Below are 24,215 nucleotides of genomic sequence, written 5' to 3'. Positions count from 1 at the left end.
TTTATACGTCATTAATAGTAGGCCTAAAATATAATATTAAATATTATAAAGAATATCAAACATTTTATGTTATGAAAAATAAAATTTACATATACGTTTATCATTGTGTTTTACTATAACCATTTTGGTTAAAAGTTAAACACTGTGAGTGATAAAGAATAAAACTGTTTTAGTTTATTTAACCCTAACCCTAGTTTGAAGCGATCACATATTTAATATTCATCGCTAAGAATACGTATCGTTTTGAAAAACGTTTGATATTTGGTAGATATGTTCAATATAGGTTCTTACATCTATAATGCAAAAGAAATATCCTAATAGTTTTATTTTGATTTCTGGGAATCATCAATGAAGTAAAAATGTGTTGGAAATGTATTGTCTTTCATAAGTGTAAATGTTTAGAAATGCAAATTATTAAAATCACGAATTTGTCTTGAAACTTTTATTTTTTGTTTGTTTTATAGACGTAAGAACCTATTGAACATATTTACCAAATTTCAAATGTTTCTGAATACGATACGTATTTTTTCGCGATGAATTAAGTATGTGATCGCTTCAAACTAGGGTTAGAGTTATATAACCTAAAACAGTGTCTATTCTTTATCACTGTGTTTAACTGTGTAACCAAATTGGTTCTGTAAAACAAGATGATAAACTATGTAACTTGTATTTATTATTATTAAATTATATGTATCCTATAATGTAATATGAAAAATAAAATGTACATAGTTTATCATTGTGTTGTACTAAAACCAATTTGGTTAAAAGTTAAACACGGTGTTAAAGAATGGAACTGTTAGGTTATTTAACCCTAACCCTAGTTTGAAGCGATCACATACTTAATTCATCGATAAAAATACGTATCGTCTTAAAAAACGTTTGACATTTGGTACATGTTCAATATAGGTTCTTACATCTATAATGTAAAAGAAATATCATAATTTGTTTTATTTTGATTTCTGGGAATCATCAATGAAGTAAAAATGTGTTGGAAAATGTATGGTATTTCATAAGTGTACATTTTGAGAAATGCAAATTATTAAAATCACGAATTTTTCGTGAAATTTATATTTTTTGTTTGTTTTATAGACGTAAGAACCTATTAAACATATCTAACAAATTTCAAAAGTTTCTGAATACGATACGTACTTTTTCGCGATGAATTTATTATGTCGCTTCAAACTAGGGTTAGGGTTATATAACCTAAAACAGTACAGTATCTATTCTTTATCACTGTGTTTAACTGTGTCACCAAATTGGTTCTGTAAAACAAGATGATAAACTATGTAACTTGTATTTATTATATTATTACATTATCCTATTCTTTATCGTAACGTTTAGATAATAAGATATACTTAATATAATATTTTGCTATGTAAATAACATCATATAATAAATGTTTCATTATCATTGTGTTTTACTGTAACCAAATTGGCTATAGTAAAACACAATACTAAATTTGTATGTAAATGTATCATATTATTATATGTTTCCTATTCTTTATTTGTGTTTTACTGTATCCAGCACAGTGCTAAATATCATTTATCATAGTTAAAATGTTTTACTCTAACCAAATTGGTTATAGTAAAACACAGTGATAAATTACTATGTAAATGTCATTTATCATATTATTAAATGTTTCCTATTCTTTATCATTGTGCTTTACTCTAATCAAATTGGTTATAGTAAAACACAGTGCTAAATTTCTATGTGAATGTCATTTATCATGTTATTAAATGTTCCTATTCTATATCATTGTGTTTTACTCTAATCAAATTGATTATAGTAAAACATTGTGCTAAATTGCTATGTAAATAATCATTATTATTAAATGTTTCCTATTCTTTATCATTGTGTTTTACTCTAACCAAATTGGTTATAGTAAAACATGGTGCTAAATTGCTATGTAAATAATCATTATTATTAAATGTTTCCTATTCTTTATCATTGTGTTTTACCATAATCAAATTGGTTATAGTAAAACACAGTGATAAATTGCTATGTAAATAATCATTATTATTAAATGTTTAGTATTCTATATCATTGTGCTTTACCATAACCGAATTGGTTATAGTAAAACACAGTGCTAAATTGCTATGTAAATGTCATATATCATATTATTAAATGTTTCCTATTCTTTATCATTGTGTTTTACTCTAACCAAATTGGTTATAGTAAAACACAGTGCTAAATTGCTATGTAAATGTCATATATCATATTATTAAATTCCTATTCTTTATCATTCTGCTTTACTTTAACCAAATTGTTTATAGTAAATCACAGTGCTAAATTGCTATGTAAATGTCATTTATCATATTATTAAATGTTTCCTATTCTTTGTCATTGTGTTTTACTCTAACCAAATTGGTTATAGTAAAACATGGTGCTAAATTGCTATGTAAATAATCATTATTATTAAATGTTTCCTATTCTTTATCATTGTGTTTTACCATAATCAAATTGGTTATAGTAAAACACAGTAATAAATTGCTATGTAAATAATCATTATTATTAAATGTTTCCTATTCTATATCATTGTGCTTTACCATAACCGAATTGGTTATAGTAAAACACAGTGCTAAATTGCTATGTAAATGTCATTTATCATATTATTAAATGTTTCCTATTCTATATCATTGTGCTTTACCATAACCAAATTGGTTATAGTAAAACACAGTGCTAATTGCTATGTAAATGTCATTTATCATATTATTAAATGTTTCCTATTCTATATCATTGTGCTTTACCATAACCAAATTGGTTATAGTAAAACACAGTGCTAAATTGCTATGTGAATGTCATTTATCAAATTATTAAATGTTTCCTATTCTTTATCATTGTGTTTTACTCTAACCAAATTGGTTATAGTAAAACACAGTGCTAAATTGCTATGTAAATGTCATATATCATATTATTAAATTCCTATTCTTTATCATTCTGCTTTACTTTAACCAAATTGGTTATAGTAAAACACAGTGCTAAATTGCTATGTAAATGTCATTTATCATATTATTAAATGTTTCCTATTCTTTATCATTGTGTTTTACTTTAACCAAATTGGTTATAGTAAAACACAGTGATAAATTGCTATGTAAATGTCATTTATCATATTATTAAATGTTTCCTATTCTATATCATTGTGCTTTACCATAACGAAATTGGTTATAGTAAAACACAGTGCTAAATTGCTATGTAAATGTCATTTATCATGTTATTAAATGTTTCCTATTCTTTATCATTGTGCTTTACCATAACCAAATTGGTTATAGTAAAACACAATGCTAATGTGCTATGTGAATGTCATTTATCAAATTATTAAATGTTTCATATTCTTTATCATTGTGTTTTACTTTAACCAAATTGTTTATAGTAAAACACAGTGCTAAATTGCTATGTAAGTCATTTATCATATTATTAAATGTTTCCTATTCTATATCATTGTGCTTTACCATAACCAAATTGGTTATAGTAAAACACAGTGCTAAATTGCTATGTAAATGTCATTTATTAAATTATTAAATGTTTCCTATTCTTTATCATTATGTTTTACTTTAACCAAATTGGTTATAGTAAAACACAGTGCTAAATTGCTATGTAAATGTCATTTATCATATTATTAAATGTTTCCTATTCTATATCATTGTGCTTTACCATAACCAAATTGGTTATAGTAAAACACAGTGATAAATTGCTATGTAAATGTCATTTATCATATTATTAAATGTTTCCTATTCTATATCATTGTGTTTTACTAACCAAATTGGTTATAGTAAAACACAGTGCTAAATTGCTATGTAAATAATCATTATTATTAAATGTTTTCTATTCTTTATCATTGTGTTTTACTCTAACCAAATTGGTTATAGTAAAACACAGTGCTAAATTGCTATGTAAATGTCATATATCATATTATTAAATTCCTATTCTTTATCATTCTGCTTTACTTTAACCAAATTGGTTATAGTAAAACACAGTGCTAAATTGCTATGTAAATGTCATTTATCATATTATTAAATGTTTCCTATTCTTTTCATTGTGTTTTACTTTAACCAAATTGGTTATAGTAAAACACAGTGCTAAATTGCTATGTAAATGTCATATATCATATTATTAAATGTTTCCTATTCTTTATCATTGTGTTTTACTCTAACCAAATTGGTTATAGTAAAACACAGTGCTAAATTGCTATGTGAATGTCATTTATCAAATTATTAAATGTTTCCTATTCTTTATCATTGTGTTTTACTCTAACCAAATTGGTTATAGTAAAACACAGTGCTAAATTGCTATGTAAATGTCATATATCATATTATTAAATTCCTATTCTTTATCATTCTGCTTTACTTTAACCAAATTGGTTATAGTAAAACACAGTGCTAAATTGCTATGTAAATGTCATTTATCATATTATTAAATGTTTCCTATTCTTTATCATTGTGTTTTACTTTAACCAAATTGGTTATAGTAAAACACAGTGATAAATTGCTATGTAAATGTCATTTATCATATTATTAAATGTTTCCTATTCTATATCATTGTGCTTTACCATAACGAAATTGGTTATAGTAAAACACAGTGCTAAATTGCTATGTAAATGTCATTTATCATGTTATTAAATGTTTCCTATTCTTTATCATTGTGCTTTACCATAACCAAATTGGTTATAGTAAAACACAATGCTAATGTGCTATGTGAATGTCATTTATCAAATTATTAAATGTTTCATATTCTTTATCATTGTGTTTTACTTTAACCAAATTGTTTATAGTAAAACACAGTGCTAAATTGCTATGTAAGTCATTTATCATATTATTAAATGTTTCCTATTCTATATCATTGTGCTTTACCATAACCAAATTGGTTTTAGTAAAACACAGTGCTAAATTGCTATGTAAATGTCATTTATTAAATTATTAAATGTTTCCTATTCTTTATCATTATGTTTTACTTTAACCAAATTGGTTATAGTAAAACACAGTGCTAAATTGCTATGTAAATGTCATTTATCATATTATTAAATGTTTCCTATTCTATATCATTGTGCTTTACCATAACCAAATTGGTTATAGTAAAACACAGTGATAAATTGCTATGTAAATGTCATTTATCATATTATTAAATGTTTCCTATTCTATATCATTGTGTTTTACTAACCAAATTGGTTATAGTAAAACACAGTGCTAAATTGCTATGTAAATAATCATTATTATTAAATGTTTTCTATTCTTTATCATTGTGTTTTACTCTAACCAAATTGGTTATAGTAAAACACAGTGCTAAATTGCTATGTAAATGTCATATATCATATTATTAAATTCCTATTCTTTATCATTCTGCTTTACTTTAACCAAATTGGTTATAGTAAAACACAGTGCTAAATTGCTATGTAAATGTCATTTATCATATTATTAAATGTTTCCTATTCTTTTCATTGTGTTTTACTTTAACCAAATTGGTTATAGTAAAACACAGTGCTAAATTGCTATGTAAATGTCATATATCATATTATTAAATGTTTCCTATTCTTTATCATTGTGTTTTACTCTAACCAAATTGGTTATAGTAAAACACAGTGCTAAATTGCTATGTGAATGTCATATATCATATTATTAAATTCCTATTCTTTATCATTCTGCTTTACTTTAACCAAATTGTTTATAGTAAAACACAGTGCTAAATTGCTATGTAAATGTCATTTATCATATTATTAAATGTTTCCTATTCTATATCATTGTGTTTTACTCTAACCAAATTGGCTATAGTAAAACACAGTGATAAATTGCTATGTAATGACATTTATCATATTATTAAACGTTTCCTATTCTTTATTATTGTGTTTTACTCTAACCAAATTGGTTATAGTAAAACACAGTGATAAATTGCTATGTAAATGTCATTTATCATATTATTAAATGTTTCCTATTCTTTTTCATCGTGTTTTACTCTAACCAAATTGGTTATTGTAAAACACAGTATATTTTACCTCAACAACATGTAACATCACCGCAAAATTGTTTATACGTTTATTTTGATTGGCTAACTAAAGTACGGTCTAATGAATATTGATATCAGAAGATTCCCTAGCTTAGTGAAAAAGTTTTATTACCAAAAATATGCTGATTACGTCACTACCGGAAGTTGTAGTCTAGCATGATGCAGACGCAATTGATTATGTACGTTTGTTAAACATATAAAAAGCTGTAAATTACCACAAAACGACAATAGGAAAGAATTCAAAGAAATGCCCTACGTGTTCAAAATCATTGTTTTAATATAGTCTGTATGTATAACTAACAATTGACCTTGTGGAAGAGCGTATAAATTTAATTTAAAGTAAAACATGATTTACTCGCCAATTTGGTATTGGATATATAGCTCGTATATTTAGAGGTCATTCTCTGACAATGGAGCATTCTCTACTTTTCTACGGAGCGCCATTTATGCCTTTATTTACTTCAGAAATAGAAATAGTACTTCGGTAACCGGTCCAGTGGATCAAATTGGCCACCGGTGGAGTACAGTGATATAGAATAAAAATAAGTCACTAATTTGAATATATTTTCATATGTTAATACACTGTGCTCAAGTGGACCAAATTTGGCACCAGTGAAGCACAGTGATATAAAATAGAAATAAGTCACTGCTTTTTAATATCTTTTCGTATGTTTATTGTTAATAAAATGTGCTCAAATGGACCCAATTTGGCGCCAGTCAAGCTCAGTGATAACAATTTTTACATTAAAATTGAGGCCGCTAAACATAAAATTTACGAGATCAAATACATGTAGCAAAAGCCAAAAAAAAAGAGTAAAAATTGTGCTCTCTTTGCCTCAGCACTAAGGGTCCTGCAGCAGCCTTGGGTTCGTTTCTACCACATCATTACCAGATGCATTGCTAGTGCCTTCTCAAGATGTGTGGTGGAAAGGGGGACGTACAATTCTATGGACCCCAAACACAGTGGTCGCATACCTTTAACTCTATTCTACCGACCAGCGTGGGAATCGAATCCACGACATACGTGTTGTCAACACGACGCTCAGGCGACTGAGCTAACTGATCATTTTGGTTTTATCAAGATTAATAGGATATTTATGATGTAATGATGAATTACGTAATACACTTATAAATAGACAATTATCAGCTGTTCAGTCATGTTTCAGTTTGTGGTGCGGGTAATGCTCAGTTTTGAGTGACAGCTGGGGTTCGAACCTCTACGGATATTTTTTTTTTAATGAATAGGCCTATTGGTTTTTTTTAAAGAGAGATATTCGGAGGGTTGAAAATGTCAGGCCTAGGCAAGTGGACCCTAAATCATAAACAAAAGTGTATGGCATTCATTTTTCCATTAAATAGACACCATAACACCCCGAATGTTCCTCATTTTTAGTACTCTTTAGTACGGTGGCTTCTTTTCAACGGATAAGCTTTTTTTTTCCACATGGGGTTCTTTTCAAGATTACTTTTGTAAACTTAAGGAGGGGAGTTTCTAGATTCCCGCCCGGAAAATTGAATCTTTACATGATTTGAATTTCTAATAAAGATTAACAAAATCAAAATTTAACTTTTAAATTTAATTTTATGGCGTGTTCACCGCGTAGGACTAACTATACCATCTTCCCTATTACACCTGCACAAACTCATTTGCATAACAACGCAGGGCTTACCAAACTGTTTAAAATAGCTACAAGGTCCCCAGACCTAACATGAGCACAATGTAATAACATACGAAACGATATTAAAATTAGTGACTTATTTCTATTATATCGCTGTGCTCCACTGGCTCCAAATTGTGTCCACTTGAGCACAGTGTATTAGCATACGAAAAGATATTAACATTCAATGACTTGTTTCTATTTATATATCACTGTGCTCCACTGGCTCCAAATTGGGTCCAGTGTATTAACATACGAAAAGATATTAAAATTAGTGACTTATTTCTATTTCATATCACTGTGCTCCACTGGTGCTAAATTTGGTCCACTGAATACCGTAGTACTATTTCTATTCCGGAAGTAAATAAAGGCATAAATGGCGTTCCGTAGAAGTAGAGAATGCTCGATCGTCGAAATGCAGGTATATAAAATATACCAAATTGGCTAGTTGAGAATTCTCAACTATTACCGCAGTACGCCTGTACGACGAAGCCTACCGGTATAATGGGATAGGCTGATTTCCTTGTTAACTTAAGGGGTCATTTAATTACTGAATTATGATTGGTAGTAAAGGAAATTTACTGGAATCCTATTGGATGGTAAGGTGGTAGTAGGACCATGTCCATCCCATTGCAGTAATAAAGTTGAGCCACCTGCGACCATTACAATGTCCTACCATGCTAATGTAGGAGTGGGGAAATGTTATGCTTACTACTGTTTCTTTTAATAATTTAGTACAATTAATAAGAATAAAGAATACACTTAACAATATACAACAAATAACATTAATGTACGATGTAGTGTAACACTGTTCTCAACTATAGTGATTTTGGTATACTTGAGAACAGTGATAAAGAATAGGATAAACTTAACAATATACAACAAATAACATTAATGCACGATCCCGTTTAACACTGTTCTCAACTATAGCCATTAATTTTGGTGTACTTGAGCACAGTGATAAAGAACAGGATAAACTTAACAATATACAACAACAATGTACGATCCCGTTTAACACTGTCCTCAACTATAGTCATTTTGGTATACTAGAGCACAGTGATAAAGAATAGGATAAACTTAATAATATACAACAAATAACATTAATGTACGATCCAGTTTAACACTGTTCTCAACTATAGTCATTTTGGTATACTTGAGCACAGTGATAAAGAATAGGATAAACTTAACAATATACAACAAAAAACATTAATGTACGATCCAGTTTAACACTGTTCTCAACTATAGTCATTTTGGTATACTTGAGAACAGTGATAAAGAATAGGATAAACTTAACAATATACAACATTAATGTATGATCCCGTTTAACACTGTTCTCAACTATAGTCATTTTGGTATACTTGAGCACAGTGATAAAGAATAGGATAAACTTAACAATATACAACAAATAACATTAATGTACGATCCCGTTTAACACTGTTCTCAACTATAGTCATTTTGGTATACTTGAGCACAGTGATAAAGAATAGGATAAACTTAACAATATACAACAAATAACATTAATGTACGATCCCGTTTAACACTGTTCTCAACTATAGTCATTTTGGTATACTTGAGCACAGTGATAAAGAATAGGATAAACTTAACAATATACAACAAATAACATTAATGTACGATCCCGTTTAACACTGTTCTCAACTATAGTCATTTTGGTATACTTAAGCTACAGTGATAAAGAATAGGATAAACTTAATAATATACAACAAATAACATTAATGTACGATCCCGTTTAACACTGTTCTCAACTATAGTCATTTTGGTATACTTGAGCACAGTGATAAAAAATAGGATAAACTTAATAATATACAACAAATAACATTAATGTACGATCCAGTTTAACACTGTTCTCAACTATAGTCATTTTGGTATACTTGAGAACAGTGATAAAGAATAGGATAAACTTAACAATATACAACAAATAACATTAATGTATGATCCCGTTTAACACTGTTCTCAACTATAGTCATTTTGGTATACTTGAGCACAGTGATAAAGAATAGGATAAACTTAACAATATACAACAAATAACATTAATGTACGATGCCGTTTAACACTGTTCTCAACTATAGTCATTTTGGTATACTTAAGCTACAGTGATAAAGAATAGGATAAACTTAATAATATACAACAAATAACATTAATGTACGATCCCGTTTAACACTGTTCTCAACTATAGTCATTTTGGTATACTTAAGCTACAGTGATAAAGAATAGGATAAACTTAATAATATACAACAAATAGCATTAATGTACGATCCCGTTTAACACTGTTCTCAACTATAGTCATTTTGGTATACTTGAGCACAGTGATAAAGAATAGGATAAACTTAATAATATACAACAAATAGCATTAATGTACGATCCCGTTTAACACTGTTCTCAACTATATTCATTTTGGTATACTTGAGCACAGTGATAAAGAATAGGATAAACTTAATAATATACAACAAATAGCATTAATGTACGATCCCGTTTAACACTGTTCTCAACTATAGTCATTTTGGTATACTTAAGCTACAGTGATAAAGAATAGGATAAACTTAATAATATACAACAAATAGCATTAATGTACGATCCCGTTTAACACTGTTCTCAACTATAGTCATTTTGGTATACTTGAGCACAGTGATAAAGAATAGGATAAACTTAATAATATACAACAAATAGCATTAATGTACGATCCCGTTTAACACTGTTCTCAACTATAGTCATTTTGGTATACTAGAGCACAGTGATAAAGAATAGGATAAACTTAACAATATACAACAAATAACATTAATGTACGATCCCGTTTAACACTGTTCTCAACTATAGTCATTTTGGTATACTTAAGCTACAGTGATAAAGAATAGGATAAACTTAATAATATACAACAAATAGAATTAATGTACGATCCCGTTTAACACTGTTCTCAACTATAGTCATTTTGGTATACTTGAGCACAGTGATAAAGAATAGGATAAACTTAATAATATACAACAAATAGCATTAATGTACGATCCCGTTTAACACTGTTCTCAACTATAGTCATTTTGGTATACTTAAACTACAGTGATAAAGAATAGGATAAACTTAACAATATACAACAAATAACATTAATGTACGATCCAGTTTAACCCTGTTCTAAATTATAGTCATTTTGGTATATTTTCGAATTAACAGAAAATAACATTAATGTACGATGCCGTTTAATACTGTTTTAAACTACAGTCATTTGAGTATAATTAATCACAGATAAAGAATAAGATCAACTTTAATACTATTTATTAAATAAAAAAAACTAATTCTATATTAACACATATTATTTAAATATACTTTCACTGCTGATTTCTAGTATAAACAGGCCATAGTATAAACATGGCTGCAGTCGCGTGCTCAAATTTGAGTTGGTGTTTACCGACCGACCGACCGACATAGTGAGCTGTAGAGTCACGTTTGCACGCTACTAAAAAGTTCACAAAAACCGTAGGAAACTCCAACCCCTCCCCTGGCTATGCGTTTAGATTTTTCATGCCTCCTTTACAAACCAAGATAATATTAGAATACTATTAGGAGGATCAAACACAATTCTTGTTGCCAGATTTCATTGACATTACAGGTATGAAGTATATCAATATACAGTACCGCTTAATACAATACTTGTTGAGGCCATATCCATCTATACATTTTAGTGTTATTCCACTTTAAAAAAAGTCGATTTATATCAATACTCATCAACATACGATATAACGATAGAATTTATTGCAACTTGTCCATGTCGTATTCATCTACAAATAAAGTGTCTATTACCGTACTTTTAAAAATCTATTTATATCAATACCTATCAACGTATGTACGTGTGCATATTATATATACAAAAATATATACATCAACATAAATGTCATATCATCTACAGTTATTAGTGTTATTTCACTTTTAATATTAGTAAATCCAAAGGCAAAATACTGAAATAATAACAATGCTGTGGTCTCAATGGAGATACAAAAAAAGAAGCGAAAAGCTAAATCAAAACGATAAATTAAAACAGCCAGAAAAGTTAGCAGAGTTTTCGGGCAACACTAGCCCTTCATCAGTGCAAGTGAGGGTACTTGTACAAGATAGTGTTATTTAACGTTTAGTCGATTTATAACAATACACTCATCAACATTATGTACGTGCAATTCACGTCTACAATCAATAGTGTTATTTCACTTTTAAAAGTCGATTTATATCAATATACTCATCAACATTATGTACCGTATATATGTACGTCATATTCATCTACAAATATTAGTGTTATTTGACTTTTAAAAGTCGATTTATATCAATATACTCATCAACATTATGTAAATCGTGTCCAAGTCATATTCAACATTATGTACCGTATATATGTACGTCATATTCTTCTACAAATATTAGTGTTATTTCACTTTTAAAAGTCGATTTATATCAATATACTCATCAACATATGTAAATCGTGTCCAAGTCATATTCATCTACAAATATTAGTGTTAATTTGACTTTTAAAAGTCGATTTATATCAATATACTAATCAATATATGTACGTGTCCACGTCATATTCATCTACAAATATTAGTGTTATTTCACTTTTCAAAGTCGATTTATATATACTACTCATCAACATAATGTACGTGCAATTCACGTCATGTTTATCTACAATCATTTCACGTCATATTTATCTACAACCATTTGTGTTAATTCCACTTTTAAAAGTCAATTTATATCAATTACTTATGAACATAATATGTACGTGTCCGCGTCATTCATCTACAAATATTATAGTGTTATTATGTTTTTCATATTATCACTGTGCTCAAGTATATGAAAATGACTATAGTTGAGAACAGTGTTAAACAGAATCGTGTACATTAATGTTATTTGTTGTATATTGTGCTCAAGTATACCAAAATGACTATAGTTGAGAACAGTGGTAAACGGGATCGTACATTAATGTTTTTTGTTGTATATTGTTAAGTTTATCCTATTCTTTATCACTGTGCTCAAGTATACCAAAATGACTATAGTTGAGAACAGTGTTAAACTGGATCGTACATTAATGTTATTTGTTGTATATTATTAAGTTTATCCTATTCTTTATCATTGTGCTCTAGTATACCAAAATGACTGTAGTTGAGAACAGTGTTAAACTGGATCGTACATTAATGTTTTTTGTTGTATATTTTTAAGTTTATCCTATTCTTTATCACTGTGCTCAAGTATACCAAAATGACTATAGTTGAGAACAGTGGTAAACTGGATCGTACATTAATGTTATTTGTTGTATATTATTAAGTTTATCCTATTCTTTATCACTGTGCTCAAGTATACCAAAATGACTATAGTTGAGAACAGTGTTAAACGGGATCGTACATTAATGTTTTTTGTTGCATATTGTTAAGTTTATCCTATTCTTTATAACTGTTCTCAAGTATACCAAAATGACTATAGTTGAGAACAGTGTTAAACTGGATCGTACATTAATGTTTTTTGTTGTATATTGTTAAGTTTATCCTATTCTTTATCACTGTTCTCAAGTATACCAAAATGACTATAGTTGAGAACAGTGTTAAACTGGATCGTACATTAATGCTATTTGTTGTATATTGTTAAGTTTATCCTATTCTTTATCACTGTGCTCAAGTATACCAAAATGACTATAGTTGAGAACAGTGGTAAACTGGATCGTACATTAATGTTATTTGTTGTATATTATTAAGTTTATCCTATTCTTTATCACTGTGCTCAAGTATACCAAAATGACTATAGTTGAGAACAGTGTTAAACGGGATCGTACATTAATGTTTTTTGTTGTATATTGTTAAGTTTATCCTATTCTTTATCACTGTGCTCAAGTATGCTGTTTTTTGTAATTTTTATTTGTTGCATTGTTTGTCTTTTTGCTGTTCTTTCAAAGGACCTCATTGGAAATAAGTCCGTAGAGGACTTTTATGAGTTATCCTTGGCATCCTTGTTTTATTTTGGTATTTTTATACTTGATTAATTTAATTGTATGTCTGTGATATTTTATGTACTGATGCCGAAATAAATCAAATCAAATCAAATCATACCAAAATGACTATAGTTGAGAACAGTGTTAAACTGGATCGTACATTAATGTTATTTGTTGTATATTATTAAGTTTATCCTATTCTTTATCACTGTTCTCAAGTATACCAAAATGACTATAGTTGAGAACAGTGTTAAACTGGATCGTACATTAATGTTATTTGTTGTATATTATTAAGTTTATCCTATTCTTTATCACTGTGCTCAAGTATAACAAAATGACTATAGTTGAGAACAGTGTTAAACGGGATCATACATTAATGTTATTTGTTGTATATTATTAAGTTTATCCTATTCTTTATCACTGTGCTCAAGTATAACAAAATGATTATAGTTGAGAACAGTGTTAAACGGGATCATACATTAATGTTATTTGTTGTATATTATTAAGTTTATCCTATTCTTTATCACTGTGCTCAAGTATACCAAAATGACTATAGTTGAGAACAGTGTTAAACGGGATCGTACATTGATGTTATTTGTTGTATATTGTTAAGTTTATCCTATTCTTTATCAATTTGCTCAAGTATACCAAAATGACTATAGTCGAGAACAGTGTTAAACTACATCGTACATTAATGTTATTTGTTGTATATTATTAAGTTTATCCCATTCTTTATCACTGTGCTCAAGTATACCAAAATGACTATAGTTGAGAACAGTGTTAAACTACATCGTACATTAATGTTATTTGTTGTATATTATTAAGTTTATCCTATTCTTTATCACTGTGCTCAAGTATACCAAAATGACTATAGTTGAGAACAGTGTTAAACTGGATCGTACATTAATGTTATTTGTTGTATATTGTTAAGTTTATCCTATTCTTTATCACTGTGCTCTAGTATACCAAAATGACTATAGTTGAGGACAGTGTTAAACGGGATCGTACATTGTTGTTGTATATTGTTAAGTTTATCCTGTTCTTTATCACTGTGCTCAAGTACACCAAAATTAATGGCTATAGTTGAGAACAGTGTTAAACGGGATCGTGCATTAATGTTATTTGTTGTATATTGTTAAGTTTATCCTATTCTTTATCACTGTGCTCAAGTATACTAAAATGACTATAGTTGAGAACAGTGGTAAACTGGATCGTACATTAATTTTATCCTTTGCTTTACTGTGCTTTGATTTGATAAGCAAGTTTGGTTGCCCCGCCCCCATATGCTGCCTACTAAATTAGGATTCCCTAGCTTTTCTATAAAAATTGAAGTACCCACAATGCACGTTATACGGAAGTCATAGTCTTGTAAAATACAGACACAATAGTTTTTATCGTATTGTTTTCATTTAAATGTCACTAAGATTGTCTTAAACTACAAACAACTAAAATTAGTGAATGTATGCAAGTGTTTCTAAATGTTTACTACTGGTAGAATTAATACAATTTGGATTATATCATTTTCCAGAAAGGTAGAAAAAAACATAAAATAGTTGAGAATTCTCAACTAGCCAGGATGGTATAGGAAATATAGCTCCGAAATGACGCTCTGAATATACCTCTCCAATGTTTACAAAACACAAATAACGTGAACTTTGCCTGACATCATACTATAATACTATATAAATACTTCCTTTCTATTATGTTAAAATACTGGTATCAAATATATATTTTAAAATATTAAATAGTATTATTATTTAGAGTTTTAGTCATTTTTTAGTATTTTTTTAAAACTAGATATTATCAAAATTGTAAATACTATTTTATAATCTCGTGAATAAACAATATGTCTGCTTCCTTCAGACGATGTTTGAAGTTTCGCTAAGTAATCTTGAACGTAATTTTGAGCTTCAAAATGTCAAAAACATATTTGAAGCTCCTGGTAGAAAAATAATAGGCTTTCTGTCTGTTGATGGACGTGTTTTTTTTAACATAAACATCGCAAATTGTGATGAACTTTCTGGAATTGACAGGTAGGCTAGGCAGGCCTAACATAATAATAACCTAAATAAGCTGGCGTGTGTGTGTTAAGGCCGGTACCGGCATAATGGCCTAGGGCCTAGGCAGTAGATTATGTACATGGCAAGAATTCCAGTTCCAAAACCAGTAGATGGCAAAATGTCAACCAAGTTTTGATTTTTATGCCCGCCTAATTTGCTTTAAAAAGGGCTTAAATAATATTAATTATTAATTAATATTGTCTGTATTACATTTTTTCTGAACGTTAGGGCCTATTAGGTGCGCCTTACATCATTTATTAGTGAGTTATAACAAATAAATCATGGGTAGGGCCTATTAAATTACAGACCCAATGATGACCCATGATGACCCATAATGACCCAAATCCCTACATAGATAGACATACAATTACCCAGTGGCAGTAATGGTATCAATAATAAACAATTTTTATTTTTGTATATTTTTTGGTTTATTTTTAGTTTCTCATGGAGTCGTGATTACAATCATCTGGAGGAATGCTTAGGATTCCGCACATATAATTCCAAGTTAAAATGTATAAATGAATGGAGCATTCAACTGTCAGGGGAAGGAGGAGTTGTTAATCAGGAAGGACAATGGCGTTTGGTCGAAGCACTCACCAATATTAAAGATAAATATAGTGGTAAAAAACACAGTCAATTGATTTATTAATAATACTACCGAGTAGTAACCTAACCCTTAAACTACATGATACAGGCACCACATGTGATATAAATGACATGCTGTATTACCAAATATACCTACTGTATGATACTTTGGAAATATAGTAGATAGTATGTGGAGATACAGCACTGGAAATCGGGTGTGAACATTGTCTGATAGTAACTTTTAATTAAAATGATTGAATATGTGTTTTTGCAGATCTCTCAAGTAACCCATCAACTTGTATTCTTCAACTCAACGGAGATCCAGTTCTTTTAATCCAGGATGTTGTGGTGACATTGAAGTTGAACTCTTCCAGCTCAGTTGACATCACCAGAAGCTTCCAAGTAAAAGAGTTTTTATCAAAAGATTCTATTGCTGATTCTATTGTACAGAAAGATTTCCTCTTTATTCTTGAAGAAAGCGGGATAATCTGTATCCTTTACAATATTGTATTTGAAATTAGCTATTTGCACAGTCAACTGTTTTAATTCTAAATAGCAGAGTCAACTGTTCTAATAGCACAGTCAACTGTTCTAATAGCACAGTCAACTATGCATGTTTTTTATTCAATCAGAAATCTATCTTTTCTTGTGGGATAGTTGACATTAAAAAAAAATACATTAGAGGCATTATTGAATGTGCCACACTTACTATTGACTATCGGCACAATTAACTATGCCGATAGAATAGATTTATACATGCATTTACAACCATGCCTTTAAGAATTAAGATTACATGAACGATTAACCTCATCCATTGTATTTTTTTAAAATGATAAATGAATGTTACACTTTCTATATGATGCACCAGTTGTAAATGAAGATCTTTGTTTTTTCATAAATACTGTTTATTTTCTTGAATGTTTCTATTTCAGCTATATATTCACTAACTCAGAGTCGTCACATTGCAGTTGTTAAGTTAATTGACTATTGGAAGTTAGTTTACCAAGGTATTGGAGTTCTCTCACAGAGCTGCAAAGCAACCTACCTAGCCATTTCCTCCAATCTACAGCATCTTCTCATTTACTTCACTGGTACCAAATTTGCACTCCATCATGTTTACTTAGATGATTACTTTCAGCATTTTCCAAATCACATACATTCTATAGAAGAAGTTGCTTCGTTTATTCCAGAGAAGGATGCAGATGAAGATGATTTTGACTTCTACAGAAAGTCAAAATCTACCAGCAGAGGGTGGAAAAGTCAGGTTGAAAGACTCAACAGCAAGTTGCAGGTCAAAGGTGAAATCAAAGGCGTTGGAACGTCACCATTATGCAATACTTCTCATCATTGGTTTTATACTTCAAAGTGCAATTATAAAGATGAATTCAGTACTCCATTGAAAGAGAAAGATGTAAAAATATCTGGATTTAATAAGAAAATATTTCAAAGACAAACATCGGACAGACAAGATAACTCAATAAGAAGAAGTAGACACTCATCAAGTTCCTCACAAGACTCTGACTCAATTCCCAACAAAGATTCCAGACATGGATCTTTCATTTTGAAAATACCAAAAGCATGTCGACATTCTGAACTGCGAAAGTTGTCAGCTGCTATAGAAACTACAATGTTATGGTTTAAGGGTAAAGGTCATGGAATGATGTTGCTTGTTGACCTTCAAACCAATATACAACAGTGTATAAGGTAAGGTACCTTCTTTCAAGTTGAGTGACTGAACTGTTAAGAAAGCGTGCAGTAAGCAGTATGATTGACATCATGTTTTAGGTTTAAAATTTAATAAAACAATAATCTATCTATATTCAGTTTTTCAGAACCTACATTTGTATCTACACCATGTTTAGATGGGCAGAGCCCATTGTTGATTACATCAAATACTATATCAGCTATTGCTGTGGGTGTGGACCAAGAATATCTTATCAACAAGGTATAAACCAATTTCATTTCACAATACTTTGTATAAAAACTTTCCTGTGAAACAAGGGATAAAAAACTAATATATTTGGCCAACCCTCATTCAGAGACTACACCCCTCTTTTTTATTTTTAAATTTCAGATTTATATGTTTTTATTTTTCTTTAGGTTATGACTTACGAGAGTGCTACATTAGCTGAGAGGCTTTGCCAAAGTAACAACTGGGCTCACTGTTCAATCCCAATACATGCATTAGAGGTAGGCCTTAAGCATAGACAACTGGACACTATAGCATTCTTCCTTAAATGCAGAGAAGGCGGTTAGTTTATTTTTTTTTTCTTGTCATCTTTTAACTTTCTTTTACTTTTAATCTGTTATCTTCTTTAGCCATGAGCATTTTTTTATACTTGACTGCCATTTCTCTGATGGTTTTCTAAAGTGATTTACCATAAGCTTTCTTAATACTTAACTCAACACTTTCTCATCTCTGATTTTTCAAAATCCACTTATTTTTTGGATAAATCATTTACTCTTTTCCTTCGACACTAAATTCAAGAAATTAACTGTATGTTCAACATAGTATTTTAAAATAAGCTTGAATTTTACCCCTGCCACAATAATGTAAATATGGCTTTTTCTTTAGTTTTCAGTCAGGTAGTTGAAAGTGAACAAAGCATCAACACTGATACTGAGGAATTATGGGATGCTCTTGGTTTGTTATTAGCATCAATTAGAGAAAATATGAGTGAATCGCAATCTAAACAATACTCTGATCAACTTGTTCATTTAACTTTGACCTTTGTCAACCGTCTTATTCAAAATACATGGGACACTCAAAAAGCTCTTGAAATGGATGAGAACATGATTGACAGAGTTCACGACATCAAAGCTACATCCCAGAAACTGATGAGATATACATGTGACTTGCGTGGATTTTTAAAAGATTCGCCGTCTTGGTGTACTCGGACTAAGAGTGATGTTCTTCCACAAACAGGTATAGCAGATTTATTAGTTTCAATGTTGGATCAACATTCAAAGTAAACAATAAATGTATGATTTACATGTGCTGTAGAAAAGGAAAGTCAAAAAGTCTTTACTTTTCAATTGTTAAGCGCTACTCTCTCTTTTAATAAGAGAAAAAGTGGTACAGAATTGGGATCCTGGTTGGTAAAGATCCGTCTTTTAGTTTGATACAATCCTGCTGACAAATATCTCAGAGAAAAAATATAACCTGAGGTAATAATGATTTGTTATTCTAAAATTGTTTTCTTTTAGACAAAGAGTTCAAAGGTTACTATTGGTGCAAGGATCAAACAGAGTGTGAAGAACTAAACAACTTCAAGACTATGTCCAAAAAAGTTAGACATTTATTTTATCAATTGATAATATTAATGTTTTCATATCAATGTAACAATTGAATTGAGAAGTAGAATTGGATGAATTTACCAATATCCATTTCAAACAAATGAAATCATGCAATCTGTTAAAAAAAGGCCTAATATGCAGAGTTTTGTATAAGCTATTTTGAGAAGAGTATCAAGTGAGTCTTATACCCCTTTTATGATGATGAGAGTGATCCGGAACTGTGAAAAGTTACCATGGTCGCTGAACCTTTTACTTTTAATAAATTTTCACAGGATGTTGTTGAATCGGCAATTCTTGAATCATGTTTACCTCTCGCACAAGCTTACCTCTACCAAACAATGGATCAGCAGGTTGTTATGGAAACTGATGCATCTAGTAACAGTAGTGCAGACAAGCATAGCGACAATGAATCAGTTACTACTAGCAATAGTATGAATGAACTTATTCAGATTGGCCGATCAATGGTGATAAGATCGTTGATTAACGGTGATTTGAATAAAGCTTCGAGGATTCTTTCAAATATGGTTAGTTTGCCATGCATAGATGAAATAAAAGATATTTATTTGGATTTGTATGATACAAATACTGTAGTATAAAAAGATGTTACAATCTTGATATTTTGGCACTCTTTGATATGGATCACCGCATAGTATCCTCTATAGTTAATTTAACAACTCTCAGTTTTAAACAACCCTAGACAATGCGAGTGCAAATTATTAGACTAAACCACATTTTGACAAAACAAAGTTGAATGTCAATAAGAAACAGTTAGCATGAGCAACATTACATAAATATGTTGATTTGTTTATATATTAAAAACAAGTTTTCTTTACCCACTGAGTAGTTCAACCTCAATTCAACTTTATTTAACCATGGAGACCCAGATAAAAGTATTGTTGTAAATTAGTTAGTGTTTTCAAATGTAATTTAAAACCTTCCCAGTATAATTCTGATCATGTTGATACCCCATTTGTATGAATGCATGAAATAGCAAATAACAGTCAACCGTAAAAACTCTCTAAAGCTCTGTCTATACTATCAAACTTTATTTGACAACAAAATGTGTTGTGCCTATATATGGACATGATGATGTCATATCACTACCATATTTGGCCATATCACTACCGTATTTAGGCACAGTTTTCTCAATATAGTTTGATAGTGTAGACAGAGCTGTATAAATAATCTAATACATTAACATTACCCAACTGCTTTCACTTTCATTTCTGTGTAGTATAGAAATTATTTATCAAATTAAAATATCTTAATTAATATCATAAATAATAATATATACAGATACACTGATCATAGAGGTATACCTCCCTGTATTGATAAGGAAGATAGCATCTGTAAGATTTCTGTGTATGCTTTATTTTCATAGGGCTTCAATGTGAAAGTTGAGTTGAAACAAATGTGTATGCAGACTACAAATAGAATTGTCAGAGATTTTTTGGTGAGTTCCTTTTCAATTACTATGCACTCAAACAAAGTGCTACGGTACCTCACAATTACAAGAGATATCGATTTTATAAATACAGTATTTCAGTTTCTATAGGTATAGGTATTTGTAACAATTATTTAAGCAAATTAGAATGTTTAATCGGTTTCAGGTTGTAATTTAAACATTGCGTGATCAGTACTGTGTCAATAATTGCCTGTTTAAGTTCCCTGTTTAAATAAGCATCTGTGTAAAGCTTTATGTTTTCATTAAAACATAGTTGTATACTTAATACTCTGTGGGAATAATTGCCTAATATGTAAGTTCCTTGTTTGATTAAGCATCCTTCTAAAGTTCAAGTGCTAGTTTTCAAAAGATGTATAACTACTACTTTTATTGCCTGGTTTATTGTTGTTTCACATCTGTAGTTCATTTTGAAAATTTAAACACAATAAGTTTATAAAAGTTGTATGTAATTACCATCTGTGTGGATAAATATGGTTATTCATAGGATAAACTGACTGTGTTATAAGTAGAATCCATCCTTTGAGGCACTTTGTTTGGTCATGAAGGTGTCCTCTTAAACTGTGTTTGGCTATAATTGTGTTAGCATACTGTATGTGTAAACAGGTAGTTTATCTTCATTTTGCAGATTTGTGAGCTGCAGAAAATGGGTGAATTCAATGCGGAAGAAGAATCAGCAATTGAATTTATAAGACATTTTGAGAAACTTTACCCAAAACATAGTTTTGAAGAGGCCACTCTTAAATCAATTGAAAGACAAACTGAGTAAGTTATTAAATAACTACAGCAACTAATCATTTTTCTTTGTCATCATTAGAGCCCTCAGATTTTTTACAAGAAAATTAAAATGGTTAAAAGCGCCCAATCGATTAGCTGTTATAATGCTATTGATCATACCCAGCACTGTCTTGATATTTCAATTGTTTAATAATTTACTTACAGTAGTTTAATTAGTAGTAATAGTAGTAGTTGTCTAGTGGATTCAATAGTTCTCATGTGATTTTTGTTTCAGACATTGGAAGGAACCAATGGCAGTCATCAGCATATCACTAGAAGGTGTTGATGATGACGAACCACCACAATCTTCACTGGCGGTGGATGCTTCCCTCGAGGACCATGATCACACCCACCTTCCACTGGAGTGTGTCCAACTCTGGGACAAGAAAACAAGAGAAAGGATCTTATTTGAAAGAATCATTCAGCTGGATTGTACAGGTTGGTATGCACGTGTGTTGTTTCATTATTAAAATCGCAGTTTAAACTAAATTTCTATTTAAAAAAAATCTAACTCTTTTTGTAATATTTTAATTTACTATTTTTTACATTTTGTCTTAGTTCCAGATCTCATTCCAGAAGAGCACATCTCTATGGTGTCTGCATGGGAGTTTCTAACATCACGTGCTGATTGGAAACAAATCCAGAATTGGATAAAAGCTAGCTTCCCATTGGCTGAAGAAGATACTGCCTTGGAAATGCCTATCAAACATCCACTAGAAACCTGTGTTGCTAACCAGTTGGAACTAACACCTGATTTCATGAAAGATTGGATTTTAGATGAACTTGCAACGTTAGTATAATAATTATTTTTTATTCATTCATTTGTTTGTGCATTATTTTGCTCTGTCTGTCTGTCAGTCCATTCATTTATTATTTCTGATATCCATATCAAACAAAAGTGATAAACCATGCAGATTTCATTATACAAAGAAAAAAACAAAACCAAAAAGTATTTTTGTAGACAATCCACTTTGTTTTTGATACACTAACAATTTCTATTTAAATTCTTCGTAGACGTGGAGTGTTTAGTTCTAACGAGATCCAGGACTTTGATAAGCTTCTGAAACGCTTGAGCAGAATTTACCGTGTGATATCACTACCACATCCACTCAGTATGGGAAGAATGCAAGTTGACATGACAGACTTCTGTAACCAGTTTGTCTCGTTCTGTGTTAAAAGAAATCTCTGTTCAGTTCTTTATGAATTCCTTGATAATATGGAGTAAGTTTTAATTTTTAATTAGTAGTAGTTATTTGGTACTTTGTGGTTATCTGTTAAATGCTTGAGTGGCCGAGTGGTTAAGGAAGTGGTGTCACAAGCCATAGTCAGACAATTTACACATGTTTAAGACTCTCCTCGACCATCGTTCTGGTGGTAGAACAAGTCTTATCTGATAAGGACTTAAAACTAGTGGTCCAATGTACACTTTTCTGGCATGTGTGCACATTAAAGAACCCAATGTATCTTTCTAGTCTCAACTTTCATTGTTGAAAATCGATTAAACAACGTTTAGTGGCTACTGTAGGCATGTGACATGAATTTTGTATCGTCAATACCTGTCTGAAATTCAACCCGATTCATAGGTTATTCCCATACATTTTACATTTTGCCACAATATGATTTACATATGATTTCATATCACTACCATATTTCTTCTGTCAAACTAGTTTGATAGTGTAGACCATTTACCATTATCATTTTTTGATCCTGTTTTTTACAGTCTTTGTCAAACAGTTGATGATGTCACAGAATTAGATTTACCCATTGAGGAATGCCCATGGTTACACATGATGCTGCACTTCAGATGGGTTGGAAAATATCTATCAGGTATCATAGTTCAACATAATTTAAGTATTGATTGTTGAATATATTACTACTAATATTACTGATAAAATAACTGTATTTGATATAAGTCTTTATTTAAAAAAAGAAAAACTGTACTAGTTTAAAATTAAGACGTAGTTTTCCAATTCATTGATTAAAAATATTATACAATCAATAATACTACTTTATATGTATTAGTTTTGGTTCAGTTTAAGGCCCTCTAATTGAAACATAGAATTCCCTCTAACAGCATGCACATGACAAAAATAAACACAAATAGATATCCACTTTATAATTTTTGCTTCACTACAGATCCAAGTTACATGTTTCAAACTAGTCTTGCATGCTCCAGAGTGTTCATGTCATCATTTCAACCAAGTGTGATGTCATTACTAGGAGCTGATAGGCCATTGGCTGCCATGGCAACTCTAATGTATGCTCCTGGTACACTTGAGCAGGTAACCATGTCCATTCAGAAATTTAAAAAACTTGTTAGCACTACCATATTTAGGCACATCACACTAGTTTGATATGCTTAGATGCCTACTCTGGTCACTTGCTCCCTCTTTGCCATTAGTGTTTCTGAACTA

At 30.2% G+C, this 24,215-nt stretch overlaps 2 protein-coding genes across 3 annotated transcripts in view; both read left to right on the top strand.

Moving 5' to 3' along the window:
- The first annotated feature begins 15,486 nt into the window (after window positions 1-15,486).
- On the top strand, window positions 15,487-20,540 carry LOC140051822 (spatacsin-like). Its single transcript, XM_072097141.1, has 10 exons — window positions 15,487-15,653; window positions 16,119-16,300; window positions 16,540-16,755; window positions 17,198-17,969; window positions 18,090-18,210; window positions 18,366-18,516; window positions 18,841-19,191; window positions 19,473-19,555; window positions 19,835-20,086; window positions 20,505-20,540. The coding sequence occupies exons 1-10, from the start codon at window positions 15,487-15,489 to the stop codon at window positions 20,538-20,540; spliced, it is 2,331 nt and encodes a 776-aa protein (XP_071953242.1).
- Window positions 20,541-20,948: 408 nt separating this feature from the next.
- The window catches only part of LOC140052697 (spatacsin-like), a 34,372-nt gene continuing 31,105 nt past the window's right edge, over window positions 20,949-24,215 (top strand). For both annotated transcript variants that reach the window (XM_072098379.1, XM_072098378.1), the window contains exons 1-7: window positions 20,949-21,015; window positions 21,653-21,789; window positions 22,037-22,239; window positions 22,360-22,591; window positions 22,816-23,022; window positions 23,522-23,628; window positions 23,938-24,083. In XM_072098379.1, coding sequence (XP_071954480.1) covers window positions 20,974-21,015; window positions 21,653-21,789; window positions 22,037-22,239; window positions 22,360-22,591; window positions 22,816-23,022; window positions 23,522-23,628; window positions 23,938-24,083 — 1,074 coding nt within the window. In that variant the 5' untranslated portion in view covers window positions 20,949-20,973. The remainder of the gene's footprint in view (window positions 21,016-21,652; window positions 21,790-22,036; window positions 22,240-22,359; window positions 22,592-22,815; window positions 23,023-23,521; window positions 23,629-23,937; window positions 24,084-24,215) is intronic.

This window comes from Antedon mediterranea, chromosome 6 (assembly GCF_964355755.1).
Source record: "Antedon mediterranea chromosome 6, ecAntMedi1.1, whole genome shotgun sequence".
NCBI lineage: Eukaryota > Metazoa > Echinodermata > Crinoidea > Comatulida > Antedonidae > Antedon > Antedon mediterranea.
The sequence above is the reverse complement of the archived record's forward strand: the minus strand, read 5'-3'. Positions and strand labels throughout refer to the sequence as shown.